Source organism: Camelus dromedarius, chromosome 28 (assembly GCF_036321535.1).
Source record: "Camelus dromedarius isolate mCamDro1 chromosome 28, mCamDro1.pat, whole genome shotgun sequence".
Classification (NCBI taxonomy): domain Eukaryota; kingdom Metazoa; phylum Chordata; class Mammalia; order Artiodactyla; family Camelidae; genus Camelus; species Camelus dromedarius.
In genome coordinates, this window is record NC_087463.1 from 3,713,797 (window position 1) to 3,733,633 (window position 19,837).

The 19,837-nt window shown below is 38.0% G+C and overlaps 1 protein-coding gene across 1 annotated transcript; it reads left to right on the top strand.

The window, feature by feature from the left end:
• Positions 1-13,375: 13,375 nt before the first annotated feature.
• On the top strand, positions 13,376-14,640 carry LOC105102018 (olfactory receptor 4C3D). Its single transcript, XM_010995281.3, has one exon. It carries the CDS (start codon positions 13,603-13,605, stop codon positions 14,527-14,529), a length of 927 nt encoding a protein of 308 aa, XP_010993583.3. The 5' UTR covers positions 13,376-13,602; the 3' UTR covers positions 14,530-14,640.
• The last annotated feature ends 5,197 nt before the right edge of the window (positions 14,641-19,837 follow it).

The following is a 19,837-nucleotide window of genomic DNA, read 5'->3' on the forward strand; positions in this document are numbered from 1 at the left end:
CACCACGAGTTTTTCCTCTTTGTGAATGTCTGAGTTATGCCACTTTTACTTTTACCAAAGACCAACATTAGTATGGTAATAGTTTTTTTTTTTTTAATCAAAACTCCCCTTCAGATTTCTTTCAGTTAATGAAAACAAGTACTGATGCTGGTCTTCATAAAAGTGAAGTGGCCAAGGTGAACTTTTGGGAAGCAGGGGGTACCTGCAGCGTTCCTCTATGCACATGGAGAGCGCCTGTCGTTCTGCATTATTACATAACGTTTTACAAATCAGGCTTCTCTGATTACAACACTTCAACTCGTGTTACTTCTCACAAATGTTCCTTCACAAACTCGCTAGCCAGATGGAGGTATTTCTTCCATAATTTGACCACACAGTAATGCCAGAGCATGGTACTGGGGTGACTGTGTTTACCCAGGTGGGCATGGCTGTCTCCAATTTATAAGAAACAGAATGTTTTCCCACAAAATCTAGGCCTGGAAGATGATATACTCAGCACTTAATTTATTAAAATTGTCAAGTTTGCAACTGCTGGTGAAAACTAAACATGCCAACAGAATCTAGACTGAATGATATGTAGTTCATTTTGTTTTATGACTATAAAATAGGAGATGAGAGTAATCTAAGGGTAAGGAAAATTAGGGTATTGAGTAAATGTCATTTTTATTCTAAGACCAAATAGGATTTGATGAGGGCAACTAAGGCCAATGATTGTGTCTTAGGGGCCATACAAAGGGCTCAGCGGAAGAGTGAGAAGATTAGTGAGGCACAAATTAGAAATTGTCAGCAGCCAGTTTGGAAGCTGCAAGAACTGAAGGAGGAAATGTAAGGCAGTCTGCCATTCCCAGTGGATAGAGTCTTGCTGGTTTGCGAGTAAGTTTAATTCCTGCTAAGATGTCCCTTTTCACTTACTATCATGAATCTCTCCTGAGAATAAACTGCCACCTGATAATTTCTGATTCTTTAAAAAAAATGCTGGAGAGTGAGTATGTTTCTTCTGAAAATTAATGATATAAATAATGTATCTGTTACATATGGATAGTTTGGTTTAATTTGCAGTTTGCTGAAAATATTAGACATTAAGTGAAGGGAATTAGCTAAATATTATTGAAGGTGAACTATGACACATACATCATGATAGGTGCTTTACATACTTTAACTTTCTTAATGCAGCAACAGGTAGTATTAGAGAAGTTTTACTCCATTTCATATTAGAATAAAATAAGACTCAATGAAGTTAAACAGAACTATCACATCTTTCAGACTTTGCTTACTCTAATCTTCTCTCTTCAAAATTCTCCTTGATATCTTGATGTGAAAATACCAAGACGACACAACTGATCATTGGCCACACTATGGAGATTGTCAGTGAGGTGTTTTTCTCTGATTTTTTTTCTTGGTGGAGAGCTTTCTTTTTTTTTTTTTTTTTTTTAACATTTTTATTGATGTATAATCATCTCACAATGTGTCAAATTCCAGTGTAGAGCACAATTTTTCAGTTATACATGAGCATATATATATTCATTGTCACATTTTTTTCTCTGTGAGCTACCATAAGATCTTGTATATATTTCCCTGTGATATACAGTATAATCTTGTTTATCTGTTCTACAATTTTGAAATCCCATCTATCCCTTCCCACCCCCCGCCCTCTTGGCAACCACAAGTCTGTATTCTATGTCTATGAGTCTGTTTCTGTTTTGTATTTATGCTTTGTTTTTTTGTTTTTGTTTTTGTTTTAGATTCCACATATGAGTGATCTCATATGGTATTTTTCTATCTCTTTCTGACTTACTTCACTTAGAATGACATTCTCCAGGAGCATCCATGTTGCTGTAAATGGCGTTTTGTTGTCAGTTTTTATGGCTGAAAAGTATTCCTTTGTATAAACATACCACCTCTTCTTTATCCAGTCATCCACTGATTTACATTTAGGCTGTCTCCATGTCTTGGCTATTGTAAATAGTGCTGCTATGAACATTGGGGTGCAGGTGTCATCCTGAAGTAGGGTTCCTTCTGGATATATGTCCAGGAGCGGGATTCCTGGGTCATATGGTAATTCTATTCCTAGTCTTTTGAGGAATCTCCATACTGTTTTCCATAGTGGCTGCACCAAACTGCATTCCCACCAGCAGTGTAGGAGGGTTCCCCTTTCTCCACAGCCTCTCCAGCATTTGTCATTTGTGGATTTTTGAATGATGGCCATTCTGACTGGTGTGAGGTGATACCTCATTGTAGTTTTGATTTGCATTTCCCTGTTAATTAGTGATACTGAGCATTTTTTCATGTGCCTATTGATCATTTGTATTTCTTCCTTGGAGAATTGCTTGTTTAGGTCTTTTGTCCACTTTTGGATTGGGTTGTTTGTTTTTTTCTTATGAAGTCATATGAGCTGCTTATATATTCTGGAGATCAAGCTTTTGTCAGTTTCATTTGCAAAAATTTTCTCCCATTCCGTAGGTTGTCTTTTTGTTTTACTTACAGTTTCCTTTGTTGTGCAGAAGCTTGTAAGTTTCATTAGGTCCCATTTGTTTATTCTTGCTTTTATTTCTATTGCTTGAGTAGACTGTTCTAGGAGAACAGTTTTGAGATGTATGCTAGAATGTTTTGCCTATATTTTCTTCTAGGAAGTTTATTGTATCTTGTCTTATGTTTAAGTCTTTGATCCATTTTGAGTTATTTTTGTGTGTGGTGTAAGGGAGTGTTCTAGCTTCATTGATTTACATGCTGCTGTTCAGTTTTCCCAACACCATTTGCTGAAGAGACTGTCTTTATTCCATTGTATATTCTTGCCTCCTTTGTTGAAGAATAGTTGACCAAAAGTTTGTGGGTTCATTTCTGGGCTCTCTATTCTGTTCTATTGTTCCATATGTCTGTTCTTGTACCAATACCATGCTGTCTTGATGACTGTAGCTCTATAGTATTGTCTGAAGTCTGAGAGATTTATTCCTCCAGCCTCTTTCTTTCTCTTCAGTAATGCTTTGGAAATTCTAGGTCTTTGATGGTTCCATATAAATTGTATTATGATTTGTTCTAGTTCTGTGAAATATGTCCTGGGTAATTTGATAGGGATTGCATTAAATCTGTAGATTACCTGGGCAGTGTGACCATTTTAACAATATTGATTCTTCCAATCCAAGAGCATGGGATATATTTCCATTTTTTTAAGTCTTCTTTAATTTCCTTCATCAATGGTTCATAGTTCTCCATGTATAAGTCTTTCACCTCCTTTGTTAGATTTAATCCTAGGTATTTTATTACTTTGGGTGCTATTTTAAAGGGCATGGTTTCTTTACTTTCTTCTTCTGTTGATTCATCATTAGTGTAAATAAATGCGACTGATTTTTGAACATTAATCTTGTAACCTGCTACCTTGCTGAATTCTTTGATCAGCTCTAATAGTTTTTGTGTGGACCTTTTAGGGTTTTCTATACATAGTACCATGTCGTTGGCGTATAGTGACACTTCTGCCTCTTCTTTTCTGATTTGGATTCCTTTTATTTCTCTCTCTTGCCTCATGCTGTGGCTAGGACTTCCAAGACTATGTTGAATAGGAGTGGTGATAGTGGGCAGCCTTGTCTTGACTTTAGTGGGAAGCTTTTGAGTACTATGCTGGCTGTAGGTTTGTCATATATAGCTTTTATTACATTTAGGTATGTTCCCTCTATACCCACTTTGGTGAGAGTTGAGAGCTTTGTTTTCTTTAGTTCTGCATTGACTGACTTTTTCCTGGTTACTCTTGATTCCTCTTGTGTCAGGGAAAAGCCATCTATGATGGTACAAATGATCTTATTTGTGCAGATACATTACTCTTCATGGGCATCATAAAAATGGGAGTGATAAGCTCAAGAAATGCAATTCAAATGTTTGACTTTCAAAGGAAGTGACCTTTGGGCCAAAGAGATATTTGGAGTTAAAAAATGAGCCACTCAATCACTGAGGAGATTGACCCTCTGTTTGGGCCTGAGGGCAGCACCTTTAAGAGCTAAATAGGTGTTATTTCCATAAGGCTTTTCTCATTGTTATCCCTTAATCTTAACATTTATTACTGGAAAAATGCCTCACGGTCAACTCAGTTTAGGAAATTTTGACTTATTTAACTTATCCAAAAAATACTGTTTAGTGCCTACAGTAAGAAACAGAGCCATGGAAGCTGGGCATACAACATTGAATTATACAAACAGGGTTGTATTTTGTGTGAAACTTATATTCCAGTGAGGACAGATGGGTAATCAGCAGGTAAACAGATAAATTAAAAATGTAATTTTGCTAGTAATGGGTCTGATGAGAAACATTTGATCAGAGGGTGATGCAGGAGGGAAGACTTGGATGTAGATTTGTGAAGTTGCTTGAAGCACAGCAAGAATTTCAGTTTGGTCAAAATTTACATAACCACATTAAACATCTTCCTTTTTTTTTTTTTAATAAATGGGATATTTAAAAACATGTATTTGATGGGGCAACATCTCTCCCAAGGAGGTAAAAATGATTTCTTGGAGCATGAATATTATATATCTCACATAAATAGGCAGTAAATTTGTGGTATTATTATTTTAGAGGGGGTAATTAAGGGAATAAAATATTTTAAAAAGCACTTTTGTGGGGCTATAGTGAAAACACAATTGAGGAATATAGTGCAAAGTCATGTCTAAATGGTTCAGTAAGCTCATGAAGCAACTTTAGAATGTTAGTAAAGGTAATCCAAGTACAGAGGATTTTTACACAATCTTTATAAAATCTGGCTGCCTTTTGGGTAACCTTTTCTATTTAGATGAAATTTGAATTCCTCTGCCATGCTCAGGGGTTGTTTCCTATATAAATCCTTAGACACTTAGAGCATCTCTTTTGAATCTTCAAAATCATTAGGAATCTAGTCCTATCAAAATAACTTCCCATTAAGTCCTTGGGTGATTTGTTTCCAGAGTGGCCCTATTTACTCATCTTCATGCTTGGATTTGCTAAGTTGAAACTCTAATGTGTCATGAGTTTCAGCTTTTTTGTACATAAGAGTTTATGTGAGTACATTCTCCATGGGGCAAGGCTTTGGTAACCCTGACTTGATCCTAGAAAATTTACTTGCACAATCTCTGCCTCCTACTTATGGGGACTATCAGCTGACTGGCTTTTAGAGGTCATAGAGATGACACGAGCCTGAGTTTTGGAGGTGATTTTAACAACTTTTTTGAGTACTAAACATGATCTTATCAATTTGAAGCACTATTTTGAAATAATCGAATCACTTGTATGTATGCACAATTATATTTAAAATGTGTCAGTAGTTCACCTGTTTTGTCTATATAAACAAATTTTGGCCTCATGATGGAGAGCCTTGAGCTATCAACAGTCTTTAGCTTAATTTACTTTCATCTCTTTTAGCATTATGGAAACATGTGTCTACCTTTTTTTTCTCTATCCAGATTGTGAGATTAGCAAATAAGAGTGTGTTTGTTTCCAGAGACGTGTCTTAGGAAAAGGAGAAACTGGAGTAGCTGGAATGTAGACGATACCTTAAGACAGGTTTTATGTTTCCCTTCTTTCAAGCAATTTTCTCTGTATGTGGATGTATTTTATAAGTAACATATATTATATATAATATATATACAATTCTGGGTTCCTCTTGGACCAGCTTCCTTTAACTTTATTTTTCTACTAATCATCTTTGAGAAGGACTTTATGTGGTGTTTTCTTTCTGTTTTGTTCAATTAATGGTTCTAATTATTTAATGAAAATAATAAGTTGGTTTAAATATATATATATATTTTTTGGTGTTGGTGCTTTGAGTGATGCGTTAGGTTGTTCAGGAATGAAGTCCCCTCCTTCTGGAAGCATTCCAAGAATTAACTTTTGTATCTACAATGGTACAGTAAGTGAAAAGTGTGACTGCAGATAATTCAATTTCTTCTCACATTTCAAGGAAAGTGTAGTGAGTTAGAAAGACTGGCAGAAGCAACCCTTTTAAAGCCCTGCACTAGAGACAGTCTGTTGATGATACAAGTGCTTGGGGCACAAGTCTTCTGGAGAGCGCAGGGCACTATTGCTCCTTAAAAATGATGACCCAGGGGCACTCCCTAAATACATTGCTCTGACTCTCCTGTTTTCCAGGATTTTATTGAATAAGTCTTCTAGCTCCATAGGAAATTCAGACACAAGAAAGACATATCAACTGTAAAGTTGGCTCCTTGGATTCAAATCCAGGATTTGTCACCTGCTAACTGTATATTCTTAAGCAAATCAATTATTTTGCTTTATATCAACCATAAAATATGTCTCATCATAGTTGATCATGAGGATTAAATGAGAAAACATGTATGAAGTAGCCACAAAATGTCTGGTACATGGATATACTAAATAATCTATTAAACTGAATCTATTAAGCTTAATTAAACATCCTCAAATGTTCACAGTTTTCTACCATGTTTCTTCTCCTTTTGTATATTATGGAAAAAACAGCTTATATTATCAAAATGCTGTGTATTGCCTGAAAAACCCAAAATATTGACTTCCTGTCACCTTTCTACTAAAAGTATTGTCATTACAGGTTAATTCTCTAACTCTGAATTCATCTTCACCATTGAAATGAAAGAAGACAGAGTGAATGTGACTCAATACATTCTAATGGGACTTACAGTCTTCAGATGCAGAGAATTCTATTTTGGGGTCACTTATCACCTACATTGTCACTGTCACAGGGAATCTGCTCATTGTGGTTACTAGAATCTGCAGGCCAACTTTGGCCACTCCCATGTATTTCTTCCTGACTTTCTTGTCATTGATAGCTGCATGCTTTTTCTCCTCCATAATCCCTAAAATGTTACCTGATCTGTTCTCTGATTCAAAAGCTGTCTCCTTCAGTGGCTGCATGACACACCTCTGTACTGAACATTTCTTGGGAGCTTCAGAGATTGTCCTCCTTGTGGTCATGACCTATGACTGCTACATGGCCATCTGTAGACCTCTGCACCATGTGACCATCATGAATTACTGCACATGCTGCCTCCTGGTGGGAGTGTGTTGGGCAGTGGGTTTTCTCCACTCTATTGGACAGATCCTAGTCACTTTCTGGCTCCCATTCTGTGGCCCCAACATCATGCATGGATCACTTCATGTGTGACATTTTCCCCCGATACAACTTGCCTGCACTGACAATTTCCTTGTTGGTCTCTTGGTTGGTGCCATGGGTGGCATAATCCCTGGGCTCACTTTTGTAATGTTATTGGCATCCTCTGTGGTCTTCCTGTACTCCCTAAGGACTCACATCTCTGCTGGGAAGAAAAAAGCCCTGTCTACCTGTAGCTCCCATGTCACAATCAATGTCTTGTTCTTTGTGCCCTATATTTTTATGTATCTGAGACCAGTAGCTATTTTTCCCATGGATAAATCCATAGCAGTGTTCTATACTCTTGTTACTCCTGTGTTAAGCCATGCTATCTACACAGTAAGGAATACAGAGGTAAAAATGCCATTAGAATGCTATTAAACAGGAATGCAATTTCAGATAATAAATGACCCAATAAGAAGATTTATTTCTATCATGATCTTTACTTTTCCATATTTTATTACTATAAACCCCTTCCCAAACCTCTCACTTGTCACTGACACCAGCTCTACAAGTTAGGTACTATTAGGATTATTGCTGTTTTACAGATGAAGAAAAGTGAAGTTCAAAAAAGTTAGTAATCTGCCCAAAATCAGAGATGCAGCTAGTATACAGCTCCCCTTTTTTCTAAATCCAAATCTGATACTCTTCCAACCATTTTACATGTTATAAGAAAAAAAAGCATTTCACCAGATCCTCCTTTGTTTTGTAGTAATTGAAAATTTTTCCTCTCTAGTAATAGAGTTGTACAATGCGCCTGTGGTAAGCAGTTGTTACTCAAAAGCTGTGTGGCCTGTTGGTATCTAGGATATGGAATTTATTACAGAAAGAAGATACTTGGCAATGCTCTCTTGGCACACCCCTGATGTACCTAATATTTAAAATTATATCGGATTTCTTGTTCTCTTGGGTAAAAGTTATCAGTGGTTATAAAAATTGTACTCTATTAAAACTGATATGAAATTTAAGCGTGTTCTCACATGGTCTCAATAGCATTATAAATTTAAAATTTAGTGTTCTCATTTTACAGGAAAAAAATGGAGAATCAGAAGGTTAAATAATTCGATCATAGAACATGAAAGTCAGCTTTGAGCTCAAATAGTGTTACCCACATCCTATTATCTTTACATTATTCAGAGTTCCTTAGTGTGGTATTTGATTATGTTTTGGTATATAAAAATACTTTTGATTGTATGCCATATGAAATGACACTGTGTTATATTAGCAATTATTAGCAACAATTAAATACAGATATCCTTTCAGTAAAGTATACTTGTAAAGCAATTTCATTATTAGAAACTTGACTTTACATTTAGTTCTTTGAATCTGGAATTGTCTTCAAAAACTGCTTTTGGATAATATTTATGATATAAAAATACAGGAATGTTTAATCCACTGTTGACCAAAGAGAGTATTTCTCAGATAAGCAACTTACCTATGTTTTTAGACTCTGTTGTGATTTAATTGTGGCTCTTTTCAAAAATGAAGTTTGCTACCAAAATACACATATGTAGATGTCATAGATGTGTTACAGTTTCCTCTTTTGACAGAAAGATCCAGCCTCCCACTTCATAGATACCATATGTTTTATTGAAGAAATCAACGGACTCTCTGATGTAACACTATTTAGTGAGCATATTATGAATAAAAATGTGATGGAGACTCGGAGCGCTTGCTTCAGGATCAAGAGACACAAGTTTTATTTCACACTATGACATCATCTTCTTTCATCACCTTAAACAGCTCTTCGTATTTCTATAAGTGGTTTAGTTAGGTAAAATGGAAGATGTTTCCAAATTCTGTGATTCTGCCCAACGCAATATATTTATTGCCGTAAATATTGTCATATCTGCTTCTACTTCAATTAGAAGTAAAATTGGAAGTTGTGACACCACAGTCTACTTCCCCAAACTTTTCTTTTTCTGGTAAACAAAGTTGCAGTTGTCCTTTTGGCTACAGTTGTCTCTGGATTGGACTTAACAATATGAACTCTGCTCTTGAGTTCTTTGCTATTTTGAGAACATGTCCCTCTACCTAGTGAGATGCATGAAGCTGCTATCAGAATACTGTGCCAGGTATTTGATTTTTGTGAAATTAGTCCCTGAACCTATCAAACATCAAATCAGACCTCAACAAGTTTCTGATCAACTGTGATAAGATCCACATATAATTCCTTCTGCTTTCTTTCTGATTTACCTTTCAAGTTTGAGAATCTGTGACTCTCCAGGGTTTTAAATGACTCTGGCCTTGGGTTTGTATCTTGGATACAGATTTTCCCAGTATATTTCCAGGAACTCCTCTTTTGAAAAATTATTTTCCTGGACCATCCTCACTGCTTTACCCAGCTCTGCCCTCCTTCCATGCTGTGCTTCTCTAGGGCTTGGGGAGCTGGGTTGCTTGGGGAGCTTAGGACAAGGGTTGGGGTCCTAAAGTCTTCACTCTACCCAGTGCTGTAGCTATTTAAGTAGAGGCTGGAAGACCAATTAATGGGTCATTGTGAATGGATTTCAAGCTTTTATGAGGTTGAGAATGATATCTGCACATGCTAATTCTCTGATCTGATTCGGGTTTTCAGTCCAGAGTTAAAAGGAAGTTCAAATTGAAAGACATTTTCACACTGACACTTCAGCCAAATCCATATTCCTTAGAATTCTTTAGGTAGTTTCAAGCCCTCACTCAGTCTTTGGCATCTACCATCGCAAATGTAATTTTGGCACTCTAATATTAAAAATCATGTTTACTCATGCGGTTTCAGTTTTCTTAAACTCCTTTCCTTCATGATACCTGCTGCTGAAAGTGATCAGATTCTGTGTAGCCAGTTCAGAGTTATGTAAAATTTATTCTTCTTCCTATTTAAGAAAGCACATTTGAATGTGGTTCTATACAGGAATATTCCTGAGTTGAACTGGATTAAATTTATTTACAAAATCATTTCAAATATTCATATTTACTCATTTTAGTAGATAATTATAATAGGTCTTACAGTTGATGGCAGCATGAGTGTATTGTGGTACTTCTGTTGTAAAGCATTAATTTAAAGATAGGAAACTTGGTCCAGGATTTAGTGGCCTGGCTTCTTACTTCACCTTCACTAGGCAAATAGCGTTCTTATTCCCTGTCTTATATTTTCTTGTTACAAATCGTGACTATTATTGCCTACTTTTCCTTGTCCATAGAACTACCATGAGATTAAATTTCAATGACAAAATTGCATTTTACCATCTTCAAATATAATTGAATAATGGAATTATTTTCATCGTTATCATGTTAATCTAATTCCAGGATTGACTCAAGATACATACAATTTGAAAAAAACTACTGTAAGTTTTACCAGGTCTGAAGTGTCAAAATTATAATAAGGTTCACAGTTATCACTTTTACATCTCAAACCATATTTTAAATACGATTAGATCAATTAAAATAAATATTATCCTGAAAACAATTTTAAGTCAGATAGTTCCCCACCTAAATGATTAGTTTATACAATAGTCAATATTTGGACTCAGTATTATGCTCATTTATTATCAAATACTTAAATTCAGAAGTGGTCAAGTTGTTTATTTTTTTTCTCTTTTCATAGTGCATTGTCTTCATCCATATTTAAAGAGGAGTTCAAAATTAAAGATGAATGCTGTAAGAGTTCTTCTCTGGAGTTCAATTAAGTGAAATAATTGGGTTGTTGGCAAGATCTCCTCGTGGTGGTGAAATACCCCTGAGGTCCAATTAGCCACAGCTAAAAACTTCACAGAATTGGCCTAGAAACAGGAAATGTGGCAGCATTTTTAAGGATCAAGAGAAACATCTTCTCTGAAGGAACAACTTATAAATCAGCAAAGGCAGTTATTGTAGCTGAGCAAGTTGGCATTTTTAATCTTACAAATTTATTGTTCTCTTGGTGAGCTGCCTGGGGCCCTGGCCATGGAGATATGTCAGCAAGTCCATAGGTGAGAAAAATTTTTCCCCAGGAAATCATATAATCATAGACTCTTAGGATTAAACGGATCTTACAAATTATACGATCACCCCACATCCTCACCCGTCTATGATTTCAGTCCCTCTTTAGCATGAAAGCATCAAGAAAGACAGACTCAACTACAATAGTAACAACATAGAAATAAAAGTATTTGCCTTTTTTAGTGAGATATACTTGTTAGAATAATTACATAATTAGTTAGAATTAAATTAGTTAGAATAATTATATAATTCCATGGGAAAGTATAGCTCAGTGGTAGAGATCGTGCTTAGCGTGCATGAGGTCCTGGGTTCAATCCCTAGTATCTCTGTTAAAAAAATGATAAGTGGTTTTTTTTAATTGAATAAATCAAGTTTGTATCCAAAATTTTCCGTACTTAATAATACAATATAAGAACTTTCCTATGATACGGCACAGTCTTTTTAAGTACTTCTGTTAAAAAGTACACATTAATCAGTGACATGCGCTCTATTGTAATCATCCATTTCTCCACTGTTGAACATACCATGTAGTCTCTAAATTTTCCACAGCTCTCAATAATTGTGTTGAATATATTTGTAAATAATGACTTTAATTTTTAAAAATATTTTCCTTTAGTGTTTATTCCTAGATAGTGCACTGAGAAGCAAGAAAAGAAAAGGAAAAGAAAAGAAAAAAGTAAAGAAAGGAAAGAAAAGAAAAGAAAGGAAAGAAACGAAAGGAGGAAGGAAAGAAGGAAGGAAGAAAGGGTGAGTAATGTTTTCATAGCTATTTCTAAGTCAGTTTCATTAATCATGTCTAATTCTTACTTTACATACACTCTGTTTTTCTGATCTGCTGGGCGATCCCACCTCAAAATAAGGGAATATAATGAAGCTGCTACACTTTGTTTCCACATTTTTGTAAATTTTTAATTTTGGATAATTAAAAAATAAACCTTTAACCTATTTGAAAGGAAAAGGCATTTTTGGCAGAATATATTTTATTATGTTTATGTATTCTCCTTTCGTTGGGAAATTTATGTCCCCAAATTTCCTTATTCTATTAGCAATGCACTGTCCTGTAACCAGGAAGGACAGATGATGGATGCTGCAGGGAGAGGGGAGAAGAAGGCATGAGAATGCCTGGGGGGGAAACACAAAGGGGTGGGAAGGTCATTCACGTCATGGAGGGACGAGTTGCCACTGTTTGGTAATAAAATGTCAGGCATCAAGGGCATTTAACAGGGTCACTTTTCATGATGTGTGAACAGACGTAGATTGATACATGCAGCAAGTGTCCAATAAATATTTGTTGAATGAACTTGTAGTAGGTATTTATAGTAAGTAATAGATTTTACATGTGTCTCTGTTGTGTGTGTTTATATGTATATGTGTCTATTATCTCTCTGTCTTATTTAACAGACCATTTCTTTTTATACTCCACATTAAAATTATTCTTTAAACTTTGAAAAATGGTATTTCCTTTGTATGACAGATCCTTGTGTATTAACACTTATGCAAGAGTTTACTTTTTTTAATCCAACTCTACAAAGAATGTAAATTGACTGAATATGACCATGTTAAATGGTATGTGGAACAGAATTTGGAAGGAAAAGAAATATTGGCTAACAAACACTATAATTATTTTGAAAGTAAAACGACATGGTAATGTACTCTTTCCTAGAGGCAATTCATATTTTCATATTGATGCTGTGAGTGTCGTAGAAACTATTAAACTGGAATAGAGCTTCTTTTCAAATGTTTATCTATGTTTCTCATAAAGCAGAGAGTGGTGACAGAGAACACTTTAATTCTTTGTAGGTTTATAGTCTGGGGAAGCAGTCACACTCTTACCCATGGAGAATAACCATTCACCAAGCATTTACTCATCATCTAATAGACTTCAGAAACTGCAGGCTTTATGCCAGGCACTGTAGCAGGTGCAGCAAGGAACTAGCATATGTATTATGGTAGGTACCAAGGAGGGTATGTCAATAACAACAACATTGCATTTTCCTAAACTGCCTGCTTATGGCGGATATTTATTGTCAGTGTCTCATCACACACTTAGAGCTGAGGGTTGCAACTGTGAATTCTCATGGAAAATGCACTACTTCTTACATGTATGTAACACCTCTCAGCTTACAAAACCCATGTGAGAATTACAGTTTGTAACCTCACAGGCACAGAGCGGGGCTCAGAACCGTGGGACACAGAGATGACTTAGCAGAGTCATATGGAGATGGAAGCAGAAGGAGAATCCAGATCTCACGTAGACAGCCCAATGTTTTCTCAGTAAATTTCCCATCAAATGCTGCCCTACAGATGTTTTACAGGTGACAGGTACTAGGTGTCTGAAAAGAAGGAAACATCATTCAGGAAGTAAGAGAGAACTGAAACAAACACTGAGCAGGCATGTCAAGGACATGCTCCACAGGTAGAGTGACAGCTCTGTTTTGTTGTTGTTGTCGTTGTTTTTAAGAAATTCAGACCACAATCTTTTTGTGATTAATAGGTATCACTCCTATTTCTTTTCTAGGTAATTCAGGGCCCAGGAAACTGTTACTGGCTGAATGGATCTCCTCACCCTTCCCAAGAATGTGACTGAATCTGTTTTCTTGGGACTCACGCAGAATCCACACCTGCAGAAAGTGCTCTTCATTGTCTTTTTGTTCAGTTTCCTATTCACCCTGCTGGCCAATCTGTTCATCGTCATTACCATCTCCCTCAGCCCCACACTTTCAGCTCCCATGTACTACTTTCTGACTTACTTGTCCATCTTAGATGCCTCCCTCACCTCTGTCACCACCCCCAAAATGCTCACTGACCTGCTGCGTCGGAGGAAAACCATCTCCTGGGGGGGCTGCCTGGCTCAGCTCTTTGTGGAACACTTCCTGGCTGCATCAGAGGGCATCATCCTTGTTGCAATGGCCTATGACCGCTACGTGGCCATCTGCAAGCCTCTGTACTACACGACCATCATGCGACAGGGGCTCTGCCAGCTCCTTGTGGTCGTGACCTGGATTGGGGGCATCGTGCATGCTACTCTGCAGATTCTTTTTGCAGATGACTTGACCTTCTGTGGTCCCAATGTCATTGACCACTTCATGTGTGATTTCTTCTCACTATTGAAACTTTCCTGCAGTGACACCTACAGACTTGGAGTGGTGGTGGCAGTGAACAGTGGGGGCATATGCTTACTCATTTTATTCATGCTGCTCATCTCCTACATAGTCATCCTGAGCTCCCTGAAATCCCATGGCGCTGAAGGACGACGCAAAGCCCTCTCTACATGTGGCTCCCACCTTACAGTAGTGGTGCTCTATTTTGTGCCTTGTATTTTCATCTACACGCGTCCTGTGGCCACGTATCCTGCAGACAAGTTGGTGAGTGTGTTCTACTCAGTCCTCACTCCCATGTTAAATCCTATCATTTACACAGTGAGAAACACAGAGGTGAAAAACGCCATGAGGAGTTTGTTGAGGAGGAGAGTAACTTAGGCTGTTCATGATGTCAAGAAACTGATGATTTATATACACAGGGAGGATTACACATGTTGTAAATTGTGAAAAAAAAAATTAAGAAATTTTGCAGATCACTGACAGGAAAACAAGGCCTAGAAACTAACATTTCTTGAGTACTTAATAATGTCTAGGCATTTTTTAGGCACTCTGATAATTTGTGATATACTTTACCAAGTCTTCAGTCTTCACAGTCATAGCTTCAGAATAGCTAATGGAGAGAACAACTCTAAACTCCTAGTTTGATGATTGTAAAGTATGTTTTTCTTCAGAATCTTCCTTTTGCTTTACCAAATCTTTTATATATTTTACTTGTATGAAATTGGCTTTTCCATAGGCCCTTCATCTCAGAACTCTTGTTTTCTCTAACCTTTGGCAAAGCCAGTAAGTGACAGGAATTCTTATACAGATACACAGGGAAGGGACAGTTGCTTGAAGGAATCACAGCTGACTTTTTCCCCTTCACTACGAATTTACCAAAAGCAAAAGGAGATACATGCACCAAAGAGGAAAGAATAATTCAAAATCTGTGTCTAATTCTTTTCTTGGCACAAAATAAGCCAGAAATTTTGAAGTTACTCTTTTTATTATTGAAGTAGTTAGTTTACAATGTTGTGTCAATTTCTGGTGTAATGGTCATAATGTTTCAGTCATACATATACATAAATATATTTGTTACCATATTCTTTCTTAAAGATCCTTATGACTCACAGGTTTTCATGAATATTAAATTTTTTTCCATATAAAGACTTGTGGAACCATTCAAAACAAGAAGGGTAAACTCTTTTTTTGTCCAGTTTCAACTAAAAGGCATATAGTTAGGTTCCAAAGCTGTTGCTCTGTAGGTCTGATACATATTTTTACACTAAGTGAACATCTTATAATATATCAGGTATATTCTCCTCAGTTGATTCATCCACAAACTAAGCCTGTCATTCCATTATTAATATGAACATTTTGCATAGAAGCAAACAGAAGTCAAGAGAGGTTTACTAATTTACTTGCCTTACATCACACTTGCTTACCCCAGATAGTGTGTCAGGAGCTATTACACTGAAGTGCACCTTCCTTTCAAAAGTTTCAGCTACAAACATTCCAGTCCAGGTCTTAAAAAACTCAATCTTACTTTCTTTCAAATGAAACTCAGTTGTCCGTGGTATATTTAGGTCCATAGATAAGAAAGTTATATGAAACTTAACGCAAACTTTGTCCTTCAAGAAGTTGGTGTCAATTTTTTGTAGCCTTGTTTCATATATAGCAACACATTTCAGCACTGTGAGTTTTTCCTCTTTTTGAATGCTTGTTTTATGCCACTTCACTTTTACCGAAGACCAACAGTAGGTTGGTAACAGATTTTTCTTTTAAATAAAAAAACCCCTTCAGGTTTCCTTCAGTTAGGGAAAGCAAGTACTAACATTGGTCTTCATAAAAGTGAAATAGCTAAGATGAATTTTTGGAAATCAGGAGGTCTCTGCAATGCTGTGGAGAACATCAGGTCATTCTACATTATTAAATAACTCTTTAGAAATCAAAACTTCTCTGATTATTTTTTCATAATTTGACATATAGTAATGCCACAGCATGGTACTGGGTGACTTTGTTTACTAAGGTGTACATGGCTGTCTCCAGTTCATAAGAAACAGAATGTTGTCCTACAAAGTCTAGGCCTGGAATATGATATATAAGCACCTCATTTATTAAAATGGTCATGTTTGCAATTGCTGGTGGAAACTAAACATTTCAACAGAATCTAGACTAAGTGATATGTGGCTCATTTTGTCTTATGAATATTAGATAGGAGATGAAAATAATCCAAGGTCAAGAATAGGTAAAAGTATTGAGTAACTGTGGTTTTTATTCTAAAACCAAATGGAGGATTTGAAGAGGGAAACTAAGCCAATGATAGTGTCTTAGTGGCCATACCAAAGGTTCAGAGGAGGGGTGAGAAGATCAGTGAGGTGCAAGTTATAAATTGTCAGCAGCCAACCTGGAAGCTGCAGAACTGAAGGAGGAAATGTAAGGCAGTTTGACATTCTCAGTAGATAGAATTCTGCTGATTTGTGAGTAAGCTTAAGTCCTGTTGAGATGTCCCTTTGCACTCATCATTAAGAATCTCTCCTGAGGACAAACTGCCACCTAATTATTTCTGATTCTTTAAAAAAGATATTGGGTATGTGAGTATGTTTCTCCTGAAAATTAATGGTATAAATAATGTTTGGATCTGTTGTATAAGAATGCTTTAGTTTAACCTGGACTTTTAATTTAGTGAAAATATTAGGCATTATGTGAGGCAAATGAGCTATTGCTGAAGGCCAACTATGAGGCATCTATTTTGATAGGTTATTTACATACTTTAATTTTTTTTATGTAGCAACAACTATTATTAGGGAAGTTTTTGCTGCATTTTATATGAGAAGGAAAATAAAGACTCAGTGGAGTTAAGCAACAATATAACTGCTTTTAGACTTTCCTCTTTCTTCTCTTCCCACTTCACCATACTCCTTAATATCATGGTGTGGAAGTACCGAAACATAGATCTTATGACTGGCCACATTGTGAATATTATCATGGGGGGGTTCCTTCCTTATTTTTTTTTTTTCTTGTTAGGAAGGGCTTTCTTTTCTTTAGCTCTGTGTTGACGTCCATTTTCCACGTACTTGTAATTTCTTCATTCCTCTTGTGTCAGGGAAAAGCCGTCTATGATGGCACAAATTTGCGCAGATACATTACCCTTCATGAATGCCATGAAAAGTGGGAGGTGATAGGCTCAAGCAATTAAATTCAAATTGTTGAATTTCAAAGAAAGTGACATTTGGGTGAAAGAGATATTGGGAGAAAAAATTAGCAACTCGGTCATTGAGAGGTTTCATACCATCCTTGGGCCTGAGGGTAGTGCCATTAAGAGGTAAATAGATGCCATTTCCATACGGCTTTTCCCATTGTTATCTGTATTATAAACATTTATTATGGGGGAAAAAATGCCTCCATGGTTAATTCAGTTTAGGAAGTTTTGACTTGAAAATGTATTCAAAAATTACTGTCCAGTGCCTACAGTGGGAAAGAGAGCCATGGGAGCTGGGTTTGCAACACTGAATTATACAGACAGGTTGGTATTTTGTGTGGAACTTAAGTTCTAGTGAGGACTAGATGGATAATAAGCACGTAAACATGTAAGTGAAAAATGTAATTTTGTTAGTAATTGGTTTAATGAAAAGCATTTTATAAGAGGGCGATGCAGCAGAGAAGACTGGGATAAGATTTGCGCAGTTGTTTGAAGCACAGCAGGAATTTCAGTTTGGTCAAAATTTAAATAATTACATTATCCCCTTCCATTTTTTAAAATAAGTACGTTATTACACAACATGCACCGGGTGGGCTGGCCGAGGTGGCTTATTAGAAGCACACGTAGCTCACCCTCTCCCATGAATACTATGTCTACACAGAGAGCAATTTGCACAGAATAGCTACTGAAATTTGGCAGAACATCACTTACACTGGAAATACAAGGATAATCCTCACAAAATCTGGGAGGGGAAAAAAAGAAAGAAAGAAAAGGGGTACCGCTGAGGGACCTGTCCTCTGGGGAAGGCACGGCACAGGAGGAAAGCGCCCTTGCACTGGGAAGCCCTTTCTCTGGCGGGGAGGTCAGTGGGGACAGAAAGGGAGGTTCAGAGGCTCAGAGGAGAAAGCAGCCGCTGCTTGGCAGCAGGACTGAGGGAAACCAGAGCGAAGATCTCCTGTGATCCCAGGGATGCCAGCCAGTGGGGCTGGGTAGGTGCTGGGTGCTGGAGCTCAGGCTTCTGCGGATGACCTGGGGGAGGACTGGGGCTGACTGTGCAGAGGCAGCCTTAGGGGGGTGGAGTGTGATGTGGGCTGAAGGTGAGAGGGTGCGCAGAACGGCCTGGGCCCCTACAGTGAGCACCACTGCTGGTGTGCATGGGGGGGAGTGGCACAATGCAACTTGGCAGCTTGGTCTCCACTAGCCCGGGAAGCACTGCTTGGCACCATTGCTGGCACAGGTTCTTGCGAGCAGATGGGCATGGGTCAGACCCAGCAGTCCCTGAAGCTTTCTCTGGGGGGGCGCAATCGCTGGTCAGGGCTCCCGGGCAGAGGTAGGGCTGCAACCTGAATCCATTCTCGGTGTCCCCGAGACTTCGCAGGTGGGGCTGAGGTTTGTGTCAAGCCCCACGTGGCAGTGACGCATTTGGTCCCCATGTGCTTGTGTGGACCCGTGCTTCTGAGACAACTGAACGCAGTTGGGGTACACAGCGGGGCAGGCCTGGCGTTAACTGCAAGCCTGCATACCACAGGCGGACACAGGGCTGAGGTCTCGGCTGGCTCGTGGCTCATGGTCTGCCAGGTGCATGGCTGCGCCTGAAGCCTGAAGTCAGCAGATACGTGCTGATGGATCTGTGGGTGCAGAACCTGGGGGACACCACGGTGGACTACCAATATTTCTGCAGCTGAGGCAGGGACGAGGGGAGTGACAACAAAGTGTACTTTGTGAGCCCGCATAATAGTGACAGACAACACCGCAGGGGGTGCTTTCCACTGGACATCTCCTGCGGAGGAGTACTCACAGCTCCCCTTCCAGCAAAGGCGCGCCAGTCCTGCCCACCACACAGAGCAGCTCAGAAGTGAGTCTGGAAGCTTCTATTCCAACACAAGGGGAGCAGATCCAGCCCCTGTCAGGACTGTGACAACCACACAGCAAAGAGGAGGCCCCGCTCAACAACCAGGGCAGGCTCTGGTCAACACAGCGCCAACCACACCCCCAAGTCAAGGGGATAACAGCCAGCATACGTGGAGGAAAGACGTGGACACCATCCGGACTGAAAACAGCCCTCACGGCAGTATGGGGATTCCTCACAAAACTAAACATGGACTTACCATACGACCCAGCAATCCCACTCCTGGACATGAATCTGGAGGGAACTCTAATTCAAAGAGATAAATGCACCCCCAATGTTCACAGTAGCACTGTTTATAGAAGCCAAGACACAGAAACAACCTGAATGTCCATTGAGAGATGAATGGATAAATAAATTGTGTATACATATATGCAATGGAATACTATTCAGCCACACACACAAAAGAATAAAATAATGCCATTTGCAACAATATAGATGGACTTGGAGATCATCATTCTAAGTGAAGCCAGCCAGAAAGAAAAAGGAAAATACCATATGATACCACTTATATGTGGAATCTAAAAAAAAGATACATTGAATTTATTTATAAAACAGACACAGACCCACAGATATGGAAAGCAAACTTTGGTTACCAG

Excerpts from the sequence above, each read along its gene's own strand:
- LOC105102018 (XM_010995281.3), top strand. The coding sequence starts at position 13,603 with ATGGATCTCCTCACCCTTCCCAAGAATGTGACTGAATCTGTTTTCTTG.